The 12514-nt window shown below is 37.6% G+C and overlaps 1 protein-coding gene and 1 pseudogene across 1 annotated transcript; both read right to left on the bottom strand.

The window, feature by feature from the left end:
* Window positions 1-1945: 1945 nt before the first annotated feature.
* On the bottom strand, window positions 1946-3574 carry LOC137617992 (interaptin-like; annotated as a pseudogene).
* Window positions 3575-5835: 2261 nt separating this feature from the next.
* LOC137617993 (putative leucine-rich repeat-containing protein DDB_G0290503) lies at window positions 5836-11446 on the bottom strand. Its single transcript, XM_068347917.1, has one exon. The coding sequence runs from the start codon at window positions 11407-11409 to the stop codon at window positions 5836-5838; it is 5574 nt and encodes a 1857-aa protein (XP_068204018.1). The 5' UTR covers window positions 11410-11446.
* Between the last annotated feature and the right edge of the window lie 1068 nt (window positions 11447-12514).

The raw sequence follows: 12514 nt of genomic DNA on the forward strand, positions 1-12514 counted from the left end.
ATTGGGAGTAGAGTGATGGAAATGGAGGTACAGGGAACGAGGAGGAGAGGGAGACCAAAGCGAAGGTGGGTGGACTGTATCAAGGATGACCTTCGATCAAAGGGATTAACTGGTGGTGAGGTGTGGGACAGAGGTCGATGGAGAAAGCTGACCAGAAACATTGACCCCACATAAAAGTGGGAAAAGATGTAGACAAAGAAGAAGAAGAAGAAGTAGTAGTCCATCTTAAGATGCCTATGAGAAAATAGATTTAGTGAGTGGTCCACTTGTCACATTGAAAAAGATTTGGGACAAGCAAATCTTTATTAAGAGACATAGCAGACTGAAAAAAGCTAAACCATTTCCCTGATCATAGTTCATCTTCAAGATGCCTATGAGAAAATTGATTTAGTAAGTGGTCCACTTGTCACATTGAAAAAGATTTGGTACAAGCAAATCTTTATCAAGAGACATAGCAGACTGAAAAAAGCTAAACCATTTCCCTGGTCATAGTCCAGCTTCAAGATGCCTATGAGAAAATTGATTTAGTAAGTGGTCCACTTGTCACATTGAAAAAGATTTGGTACAAGCAAATCTTTATCAAGAGACATAGCAGACTAAAAAATATGGACCTTTTCCATAAGTGTATTGTATCCTCCATATCATCATCATCATGATGTTTGTCTACATCTTTTCCCACTTTTATGTGGGGTCGATGTTTCTGGTCAGCTTTCTCCATCTACCTCTGTCCCACACCTCATCACTGGTTAATCCCTTAGATCGAAGGTCATCCTTGATACAGTCCACCCATCTTCGCTTTGGTCTCCCTCTCCTTCTCATTCCCTGTACCTCCATATCCATCACTCTCCTCCCAATATACAGTTCTTCTCTTCTCATGACATGACCATGCTACCTCGGTCTACTTTCTTGGATCTTATCTGATAGTTTTCTAACTCCTGTGGTACCCCTAATTACCTCATTCCATATCTTATCTCTTCCTCTCACCCCACACATCCATCTCGACATTCTCATCTCTGCCACATCCATCATCATCTCTTCTGTCTTCCTTATTGCTTATGTCTCTGCTCCATACATCATTGCCGGTCTCACAACTGTCCTATGTACTTTACCTTTCAACTTAACCCCTATTTACCGGTCGCATAGCAGTCCACGCACTTTTTTCCAATTCTTCCATGCTGCTTGTATTCTGTGGTTTATTTCTGCCCCCAGATCACCATCCCCTGCAACTGTTGATCCCAAATACCCGAAAGAAGAAGAAGTGGTCCGGTTGTCACACTGAAAAAGATTTGGTACAGGCAAATCTTTATCAAGAGACAAAGCAGACTCGTAAGATAGACCATTTCCCTGTGCATTTCCCAACCTTCAGATAGTTATGAGAAAATTGATCTAGTGACTGGTCCACCTGTCGCCTTGAAAAAGATTTGGTACAGGCAAATCTTTAACAAGAGACATAGCAGACTAGAAAATCTAGACCATTTCTCTCAGTATGTTCGGTCCACATTATCCCCAATGTAGAGGTTGGAGTACTTCCTTAACTTATCCTGATAGTAGTCCAATCTTATGCACAGAAGTTATTATTGCTAGGCATCAACATCCGAACAATAGCTTCGCATCCTCTTCATTCCCCTTTTCTTTAGGCGACTCAGAACTTCTTTGTAACTTGAAAGTTCCCCATTGCCATCTTGTTTCCCTTCGGCCATATGTTTTTCCTACTTCTTCTTCTTCTCCTTTCTTCCATTCTTAAAAAGATTTTCTCAATTATTTGTTTTTTCTAGTTTTTATAGTTTCACTATTTTTTAGTTTTTATATTCTTTTGGATTTTTTAGGTTTAATATTTTTTTGGATTTTTTAGGTTTTATATTTTTTTGGAATTTTTATTATTTTTATATTTTTTTTAGTTTTTATATTCTTTATATTTTTTATTCATGGAGTTTTTATTAACTCCTTAATAGCCGTATCCCTCATTCTTCAAAATTTCTATTTCTTCTTTAAGCTCGGAAATCTTATTTTTCAGACGTTCAATCTTACTGTCTCTCTCCTCCAATTGTCCTCTTATTCTGTCATTTTCTTTTATCTTCTCCATCTTCATTTCAGTCAGTATTTGTACATCCATCTGAAGTTCGATGACCTTGTTCTGTAGTTCGGAGCATCCGTTACCATCACCGTTCATATTCTCCATCATTTGGAAATTATCATTTAGCATCTCGTTCATTTCCTTTAAATGGTTAATCTCACGTTCGTTATCTTCCATTTTTTCTGAAAACTCCTTCAGACGTTGCTCCTTTATTTTGTTTTCCTGTTCTAGCCAATACACTTCATCGGCCAGTTCATTTCTGGCCCTTTCTAACCCAACAATCTCGTATTTCTGTTTTCTGATCTCCCCCTCCAAAAATTCCATCACGTCTCTGTTTTCGTCCCTTTGCCATTCAAGTTTTTCTATCTGTCCATTTAAGTAACTGATTTTAGATTCTAATTAATTTTTCTGTAGTTCCACTTCTACCAGAATATTGTTCTTTTCGTTTGTTAATTTGTATTTCTGAATGCAAATTGACAATTGTAATCTCCATTTCCTCTTGCTCCATTTCCAGTATCTCGATTTTCTCTGAATATTCCTTCAGACGTTGCTCCTTTATTTTGTTTTCCTGTTCTAACCAATACATGTCATCGGCCAGTTCATTTCTGGCCCTTTCTAACCCAACAATCTCGTATCTCTGTATTCTGATCTCCCCCTCCAAAAATTCCACCCTGTCTCGGTTATCGTCCCTCTGCCATTCAAGTTTTTCTATCTGTCCATTTAAGTAACTGATTTTAGTTTCTAATTAATTTTTTGTATCCGAATATCGTTCTTTTCGTTTATGTTAATTTTTATTTCTGAACGCAAATTGACAATTGTAATCTTCATTTCGTCTTGCTCCATTTCCAGGTCCTTCAAACGTTGCTCCTTTATTTTGTTTTCCTGTTCTAACCTAAACACGTTATCGGCCAGTTCATTTCTGGCCCTTTCTAACCCAACAATCTCGTATGTCTGTTTTCTGATCTCCCCCTCCAAAAATTCCACCATGTCTCGGCTATCGTCCCTTTGCCATTCAAGTTTTTCTATCTGTTCATTTAAATGTCTGATTTTAGATTCTAACTCATTTTTCTGTATTTCCACTACTGCTACAAGATTTTCATGTTTCTCTTTTTCATTTATGACAATCTGTATTTCATTTCGCAGAGTGAAGATCTTTGATTCCAACTGGGATTTCCCTCGCTGAAGACTTTCTACTTAATTTTTCTTTTGGTCATTTACCCTCTGTAGGTCTTCATTCAGATCTTGAAGTCTCCCTATTTCCTCTAAAAGTTCATTCCTTTCCCTCTCTAAATCATATTTTAGGCTTTCTATTTTCAACATAGCTGAATGCTTGCCATCTAGTTCTTCAGTGAAAAGTTCCACTTGTCTTGCCAAACTTTTAATTTGACCTTCGTGTTCAAAGTTCTCGTGTTGTAATCTTTCTATCTCTCTAACATGTTCAGCATTTTGTTCTTGCAGGATCTCTACTTGACTATTTAAATCTTCTTGGATATTCTCCATTGTTTCCACTTTTTTTATTAATCTCATTGTTTTATGCGACAGGAAAATAGGGGTTAAGTTGAAAGGTAAAGTACACAGGACAATTGTGAGACCGGCAATGATGTATGGAACGGAGATGTGGGCAATAAAGAAGACAGAAGAGAAGAAGATGGATGTGGCAGAGAGGAGAATGTTGAGGTGGATGTGTGGGGTGACAAGAAGAGATAAGATATGGAATGAGGTAATTAGGGGTAGCACACGAGTTAGAAAACTATCAGATGAGATCCAAGAAGTAGACTGAGGTGGTATGGTCATGTCATGAGAAGAGATGAACAGTATATTGGGAGTAGAGTGATGAAAATGGAGGTACAGGGAACGAGGAGGAGAGGGAGACCAAAGCGAAGGTGGGTGGACTGTATCAAGGATGACCTTCGATCAAAGGGATTAACTGGTGGTGAGGTGTGGGACAGAGGTCGATGGAGAAAGCTGACCAGAAACATTGACCCCACATAGAAGTGGGAAAAGATGTAGACAAAGAAGAAGAAGTAGTAGTAGTCCATCTTAAGATGCCTATGAGAAAATAGATTTAGTAAGTGGTCCACTTGTCACATTGAAAAAGATTTGGTACAAGCAAATCTTTATCAAGAGACATAGCAGACTGAAAAAAGCTAAACCATTTCCCTGATCATAGTCCATCTTCAAGATGCCTATGATAAAATAGATTTAGTAAGTGGTCCACTTGTCACATTGAAAAAGATTTGGTACAAGCAAATCTTTATCAAGAGACATAGCAGACTGAAAAAAGCTAAACCATTTCCCTGATCATAGTCCAGCTTCAAGATGCCTATGAGAAAATTGATTTAGTAAGTGCTCCACTTGTCACATTGAAAAAGATTTGGTACAAGCAAATCTTTATCAAGAGACACAGCAGACTAAAAAATATGGACCTTTTCCATAAGTATATTGCATCCTCCATATCATCATCATCATGATGTTTGTCTACATCTTTTCCCACTTCTATGTGGGGTCGATGTTTCTGGTCAGCTTTCTCCATCTACCTCTGTCCCACACCTCATCACTGGTTAATCCCTTAGATCGAAGGTCATCCTTGATACAGTCCACCCATCTTCGCTTTGGTCTCCCTCTCCTTCTCGTTCCCTGTACCTCCATTTCCATCACTCTCCTCCCAATATACTGTTCATCTCTTCTCATGACATGACCATACTACCTCGGTCTACTTTCTTGGATCTTATCTGATAGTTTTCTAACTCCTGTGGTACCCCTAATTACCTCATTTTGTATCTTATCTCTTCCTGTCACCCCACACATCCATCTCAACATTCTCATCTCTGCCACATCCATCATCATCTCTTCTGTCTTCCTTATTGCTCACGTCTCTGCTCCATACATCATTGCCGGTCTCACAACTGTCCTGTGTACTTTACCTTTCAACTTAACCCCTATTTACCGGTCGCATAGCAGTCCACGCACTTTTTTCCAATTCTTCCATGCTGCTTGTATTCTGTGGTTTATTTCTGCCCCCAGATCACCATCCCCTGCAACTGTTGATCCCAAATACCCGAAAGAAGAAGAAGTGGTCCGGTTGTCACACTGAAAAAGATTTGGTACAGGCAAATCTTTATCAAGAGACAAAGCAGACTCGTAAGATAGACCATTTCCCTGTGCATTTCCCAACCTCCAGATAGCTATGAGAAAATTGATCTAGTGACTGGTCCACCTGTTGCCTTGAAAAAGATTTGGTACAGGCAAATCTTTAACAAGAGACATAGCAGACTAGAAAATCTAGACCATTTCTCTCAGTATGTTCGTTCCACATTATCCCCAATGTAGAGGTTGGAGTACTTCCTTAACTTATCCTGATAGTAGTCCAATCTTATGCACAGAAGTTATTATTGCTAGGCATCAACATCCGAACAATAGCTTCGCATCCTCTTCATTCCCCTTTTTTTTAGGCGACTCAGAACTTTGTTGTAACTTGAAAGTTCCCCATTGCCATCTTGTTTCCCTTCGGCCATATCTTTTTCCTACTTCTTCTTCTTCTCCTTTCTTCCATTCTTAAAAAGATTTTCTCAATTATTTGTTTTTTCTAGTTTTTATATTTTCAGTATTTTTTAGTTTTTATATTCTTTTGGATTTTTTAGGTTTAATATTTTTTTGGATTTTTTAGGTTTTATATTTTTTTGGAATTTTTATTATTTTTATATTTTTTTTTAGTTTTTATATTCTTTATAATTTTTATTCATGGAGTTTTTATTAACTCCTTAATAGCCGTATCCCTCATTCTTCAAAATTTCTATTTCTTCTTTAAGCTCGGAAATCTTATTTTTCAGACGTTCAATCTTACTGTCTCTCTCCTCCAATTGTCCTCTTATTCTGTCATTTTCTTTTATCTTCTCCATCTTCATTTCAGTCAGTATTTGTACATCCATCTGAAGTTCGATGACCTTGTTCTGTAGTTCGGAGCATCCGTTACCATCACCGTTCATATTCTCCATCATTTGGAAATTATCATTTAGCATCTCGTTCATTTCCTTTAAATGGTTAATCTCACGTTCGTTATCTTCCATTTTTTCTGAAAACTCCTTCAGACGTTGCTCCTTTATTTTGTTTTCCTGTTCTAGCCAATACACTTCATCGGCCAGTTCATTTCTGGCCCTTTCTAACCCAACAATCTCGTATTTCTGTTTTCTGATCTCCCCCTCCAAAAATTCCATCACGTCTCTGTTTTCGTCCCTTTGCCATTCAAGTTTTTCTATCTGTCCATTTAAGTAACTGATTTTAGATTCTAATTCATTTTTCTGTAGTTCCACTTCTACCAGAATATTGTTCTTTTCGTTTATGTTAATTTGTATTTCTGAACGCAAATTGACAATTGTAATCTCCATTTCCTCTTGCTCCATTTCCAGTATCTCGATTTTCTCTGAATATTCTTTCAGACGTTGCTCCTTTATTTTGTTTTCCTGTTCTAACCTAAACACGTCATCGGCCAGTTCATTTCTGGCCCTTTCTAACCCAACAATCTCGTATTTCTGTTTTCTTATCTCCCCCTCCAAAAATTCCATCACGTCTCGGTTATCGTCCCTTTGCCATTCAAGTTTTTCTATCTGTTTATTTAAATGTCTGATTTCAGATTCTAACTCATTTTTCTGTATTTCCACTACTGCTACAAGATTTTCATGTTTATCTTTTTCATTTATGACAATCTGTATTTCATTTCGCAGAGTGAAGATCTCTGATTCCAACTGGGATTTCCCTCGCTGAAGTCTTTCTACTTCATATTTCTTTTGGTAATTTACCCACTCTAGGTCTTCATTCAGATCTTGAAGTCTCCCTATTTCCTCTAAAAGTTCATTCCTTTCCCTCTCTAAATCATATTTTAGTCCTATTTCATTGTCCTTTTCCCTATTTTCTTCTTTGAGTTTCATTATATCTTCACTCAATTCCTTGATTTTAATTTCCAATTCGTTGATGTATTCTTTCAAGTTTGCGTTAATATCCTTTTCAACGGCCTGAGCATCCAGCAGATTTTCAATGTGATTGATTTTCCATTCTTTGTCGGCAACCTCGTCCTTTAGCTTTTCAATGTCACCGTCTTTATCATTGTTTTCCTTTTTGATGTCACTATTTATCCTCTCTAGGTCCTCATTCAGCTCTCGGAGTCTCTCTATTTCCTTTAAAAGTTCCTCCCTTTCCCTCTCTAAATCATATTTTAGGCTTTCTATTTTCAACATAGCTGAATGCTTGCCATCCAGTTCCCCTGTGAGAAGTTCCACTTGTCTTGCCAAACTTTCAATTCGACCTTCGTGATCAAAGTTCTCGTCTTGTAATCTTTCTATCTCTCTAACATGTTCAGCATTTTGTTCTTCGAGGATCTCTACTTGATTATTTAACTCATCTTGGATATTCTCCATTGTCTCCACCTTTTTATTAATCTCGCTGATTTCATCAATATGGTTTTGCAAACTGATGACCACCAATTGATTTTCGTCTTTTAGTCCTTCTATTTCATAGTCCTTTTCCCTATTTTCTTCTTTGAGTTTCTGTATGTCTTCATTCAATTCCTCGATTTTAAATTCCAGATTGTTGATATATTCTTTCAAGTTTTCGTTAACATCCTTTTCGCCGGCCTGAGCATCCAGCAGATTTTCAATGTGATTGATTTTCCATTCTTTGTCGGCAACCTCGTCCTTTAGCTTTGCTATGTCACCGTCTTTATCATTGTTTTCCTTTTTGATGTCACTATTTATCCTCTCTAGGTCTTCATTTAGATCTTGGAGTCTCTCTATTTCCTCTAAAAGTTCCTCCCTTTCCCTCTCTAAATCATATTTTAGGCTTTCTACTTTCATCATAGCTGAATGCTTGCCATCCAGTTCCCCTGTGAGAAGTTCCACCTGTCTTGCCAAACTTTCAATTCGACCTTCGTGTTCAAAGTTCTCGTCTTGTAATCTTTCTATCTCTCTAACATGTTCAGCATTTTGTTCTTCGAGGATCTCTACTTGACTATTTAACTCATCTTGTATATTCTCCATTGTCTCCACCTTTTTATTAATCTCGCTGTTTTCTTCAATTTTGTTTTGCAAACTGATGACCACCAATTGATTGTCTTCTTTTAGCCCTTCTATTTCATTGTCCTTTTCCCTATTTTCTCCTTTGAGTTTCTGTATCTCTTCATTCAATTCCTTGATTTTAATTTCCAGTTCATTTATATATTCTTTCAAGTTTGCGTTAATATCCTTTTCGCCTGCCTGAGTTGCCAGCAGTTTTTCAATGTGATTGATTTTCCATTCTTTATCGGCAACTTCGTCCTTTAGCTTTGCAATGTCTCCATCTTTATCATTGTTTTCCATTTTAATGTCGTTATTTACCCTCTCTAGGTCCTCATTCAGCTCTCGGAGTCTCTCTATTTCCTCTAAAAGTTCCTCCCTTTCCCTCTCTAAATCATATTTTAGGCTTTCTATTTTCAACATAGCTGAATGCTTGCCATCCAGTTCCCCTGTGAGAAGTTCCACTTGTCTTGCCAAACTTTCAATTCGACCTTCGTGATCAAAGTTCTCGTCTTGTAATCTTTCTATCTCTCTAGCATGTTCAGCATTTTGTTCTTCGAGGATCTCTACTTGATTATTTAACTCATCTTGGATATTCTCCATTGTCTCCACCTTTTTATTAATCTCGCTGATTTCATCAATTTTGTTTTGCAAACTGATGACCACCAATTGATTGTCTTCTTTTAGCCCTTCTATTTCATTGTCCTTTTCCCTATTTTCTCCTTTGAGTTTCTGTATCTCTTCATTCAACTCTTCCATTCTAATTTCCAATCCTTTGATATATTCTTTCAAGTTTGCGTTAACATCCTTTTCGCCGGCTTGAGTTTCCAGTAGTTTTTCAAAGTGATTGATTCTCCATTCCTTGTCTGCAACCTCATCCTCTAGCCTTGCAATGTTACCGTCTTTATCATTGATTTCTCCTCCCAACCTCCCTATTTCATCTTGAAGATTATCTATCAAGTGTTCCTTTTGAGTCTTGGAGAGTTCCATTTCTTTGTATGATCTGTACAAGTTCTTTAGTTTATTTTTGTTTTTTTCTAAGCTTTTAAGAGCATTTTTATTTTTCCTTTGTAAGCTGATAACCACAAGTTGATTCTTCTCATTTAGTATGTTGATTTGACGACTTTTTTCCGCATTTTCAAGAATGAGATTTTCAATTTTATGTTCAAGTTCACCCTTGTTAAGTAAGCCTATTTGAGTTTCCAGTTGCTGCTTAAGGATTTTTATCTGCAATTCTTTGTCAGCAAGCTGCCTCTTTAATTCAACATTGTTTTCATTTCCTTTTTCCAATTGCTTCCTGATTTCTTCCACTTCCTTTGATTTTTCAATCAGTTTTTGGTTGTCCTCCACGAAGTATTCCCTATCTTCCAATAGTTTTTCCAAATTGTCGATTCTTTCTGTCTTTTCAGCGATTTCAGCGTGAAGTCGATCCATCTTTTCGTAAAGCTCAGCAATTTGGGTGTCCTTTTCTCTAAGGAAGTTTTCTAGGCTTCCAGAGTCCTTGTCGGCGTGTTCCTGTCTACCTTTAAGAAGTGTTATTTCTTTTTCTAAATCATCCACCAGCGATTGTTTTTCCAAGTCTTCTGCACGCTGCCTTTCAATGATACGTTTCAAATCTTCAATTTCCATTTCCTTTTTGTCTCTCTCCCTAAATAACAATACGATTTTCTTCCTCATTTCGCTGATAAGTCCGGGGTTTCCCTGGTTGTGCTTTTGCGTTGTTAATTGGAAATTTTCTTCTTCTAAGGCATCAATGCGCGATTTTGCTTCATTCAACTGAATTTCTAATTGCATGAGTTCCTGCTCTGTTATGATAGGCCTTTTAGGCCTCCAATTTCCGCAGCTTAGCTGGCTTGTTTCTTTCCTGTGCAATTTTCTTTTAAGGGATTCAATTTCCCTTTTTAAACTCGACAATTGTTCCTCTAGGCGTACAGTGATCTTCTCTTTATGCCTTATCTTACTTCTGCAGTTTTCCATCTGGTTTTTCAAGTCATTCAATTCAGTTTCTTTTTTAATATTGATCCTTGTCTTTTCCTGCAACTCGTTCTTCAGTCTCCGATTTTCACAGTCCATGTAGAGTAACCGTTTTTGCAGATCATTACTACGCAAAAGCATCTCTTGGTCCCACTTTTTTGATTGTTCATCTTCCTGTATTTGATGCGTCATTTGTTGTATGCGTTTTTCATATTCCAGCATTATATTTCTGATGTACTCATTTAAATTTTCGAGCATTTGAATTTTCTCATCCTTCTTAGCAATTATGGCTTCCTTTTCTATATTTTCCTTCTTCAAGAGCTCTAATTTTCTTTCAAGACCTAATGTAAACTCGTTTGCCCTTGGTTTTGTGAGATTCTTGTATTCAATTTCTTTTAATCTTTGAGCCTGACGTTGGACAACACATTCCAAGTCGGCTTTTTCTTTTTGTAATAATTCACAACTTTCTTCCTTATTTCTACATTCAGCTCGAAGTTGGCAAATTAAGTTTTTCATGCTTTCCACCCTCTTGTTTTTGTCTTCTAGTCGGAAAGCTTGGGCTTTCTTGTCCGCTTCATGTCTTCTGATTTCTGCCTCTTGTTCGGCAATTCTCCGATGTAGATGATCCACATCTCTTCTCTCCGATTTAAGTCTCTCGCATGAACGTCGCGCTGCCTCTTCTCTGCGTACAAGTCTTGCATTTTCTATTTCAAGCTGTTGTATTCGTAGTTCTAGGTCGTTTTTGTTACGTTTTGGTGGTTCTGCCCCACAATTTTGCCAATTTTCGAGCTTTGGCCCTCCGGTATGTGGCTTGGGAGCACAGTGATCCCTGTTTGGGATCTTTTGAATATCCACTACAGGTCTAGTTCGAGGCATTCCGACTTGATATGGCTTGGGAGCACAGTGATCCCTGTTTGGGATCTTTTGAATATCCACTACAGGTCTAGTTCGAGGCATTCCGACTTGATATGGTTTTCCAGTCCACAGCGGATATTTCAATCTGTTTTTATCCTGGAACGTGTTTGTTGGACAAACGGGGTTTTCTGCTTGCCACTTATATGGAAATTCTTTTGGGCTTATTTTAGTTTCAGGTGATATGGGCATGCAATTAGGGTCATGTTTTTTATAGTCATCCAAAATTTGTCGGACCCTGTCTCGCCTCCCAGATGATGACGACAACCTTCTTCCCCACCCGAAAGGTTTTGCTTCCTCCACCGACCGTCCCTGTGTTTCTTTTGAACCGTGGTGGTTTTCGGGGGAACATTTCGTTGCGATTTCTTTCCTCCCAGTTTCACCCTGGTCCACTAGATACTGCATAGCAATATAAATCCTATATAAATAATAATCTGCGGGGGATGGTGCACCATTCCCGCAGTAAAAGCAGTTAGTTTTATAACCGTGATAACACACACCAAAATGAGGCGACATCGTATCTTCAAAGTTTGCCATTTTACACTGCTGTTACACAGCAGGTTTTGGCCTTAGATTTAAAAAGTGATCTCGAAGTGTGTGTGTGTGTGTGTGTGTGTGTGTGTGTGTGTGTGTGTGTGTACGTACGTGTGTATGGAAGAGGTGATGTAAATACATTTAGAAATACTAAAACCCATACACACGTATGAATACACACACACACACACATATATATATGTATATATATATATATATATATATATATATATATATATATATATATATATATATATATAATGAATAGACAATATCTTATGGTCTTCCAAGAATCGAAGACGTGGTCTTCAGATAGTCTTCAACAGTCGAGCGACAAATTGCGTCTTTTCCTTCTAAACTTTCTCCCTGAAGACAAACGAAGATCCAGAGAGTATAAACGAAGCTAGATTTGCGAAGAAAGGGCTTTTCCGATGAGGAAAAGTATAAGATTTGAATAGGTGTTGTAGGATCTCTTCATATTTCGAAATAAAATGAAGATATTCCGAAATGAAATGAAGATATTCCGAAATGGGATGAAGGAAATTCTGGAAGCATTCTTCTTTATTCCGAAATAGGATGAAGACAATTCTGGAAGCGTTCTTCATTATTCCGAAATAGGATGAAAACAATTCAGGAAGCGTTCTTCATGATTCCGAAATGGGATGAAGACAATTCTGGATAGTCTCGAGAACACCGAAGACGAACTCCGAGGATGAGACAGGACTGGAGGAAGGAGGGAAGGAAGGAAGGAATCAAGTAGCGCTAGAGAGATTTTCTTGGAGCGCCAACCGGGAATTCCTGAACGATTTTCGCAGCTGCTCAAAGGAGAGATTCGCTAAAATTTGATTTCTAACGCCATTCTACTTATCAATTCGAAAAGAAAAACAATCTTTCGAAAAACCTTTGGGTCGAAATAATAGAAATTCGATTTTCATTAAAAAAAAACTGCTAAATATATAAGTGTAAGCTATCATAA

This window comes from Palaemon carinicauda, chromosome 24, assembly GCF_036898095.1.
Source record: "Palaemon carinicauda isolate YSFRI2023 chromosome 24, ASM3689809v2, whole genome shotgun sequence".
NCBI lineage: Eukaryota > Metazoa > Arthropoda > Malacostraca > Decapoda > Palaemonidae > Palaemon > Palaemon carinicauda.

What these genes read in the sequence shown, in the direction of transcription:
- LOC137617993 (XM_068347917.1), bottom strand. Translation starts at nt 11,409, where the DNA reads ATGCAGTATCTAGTGGACCAGGGTGAAACTGGGAGGAAAGAAATCGCA.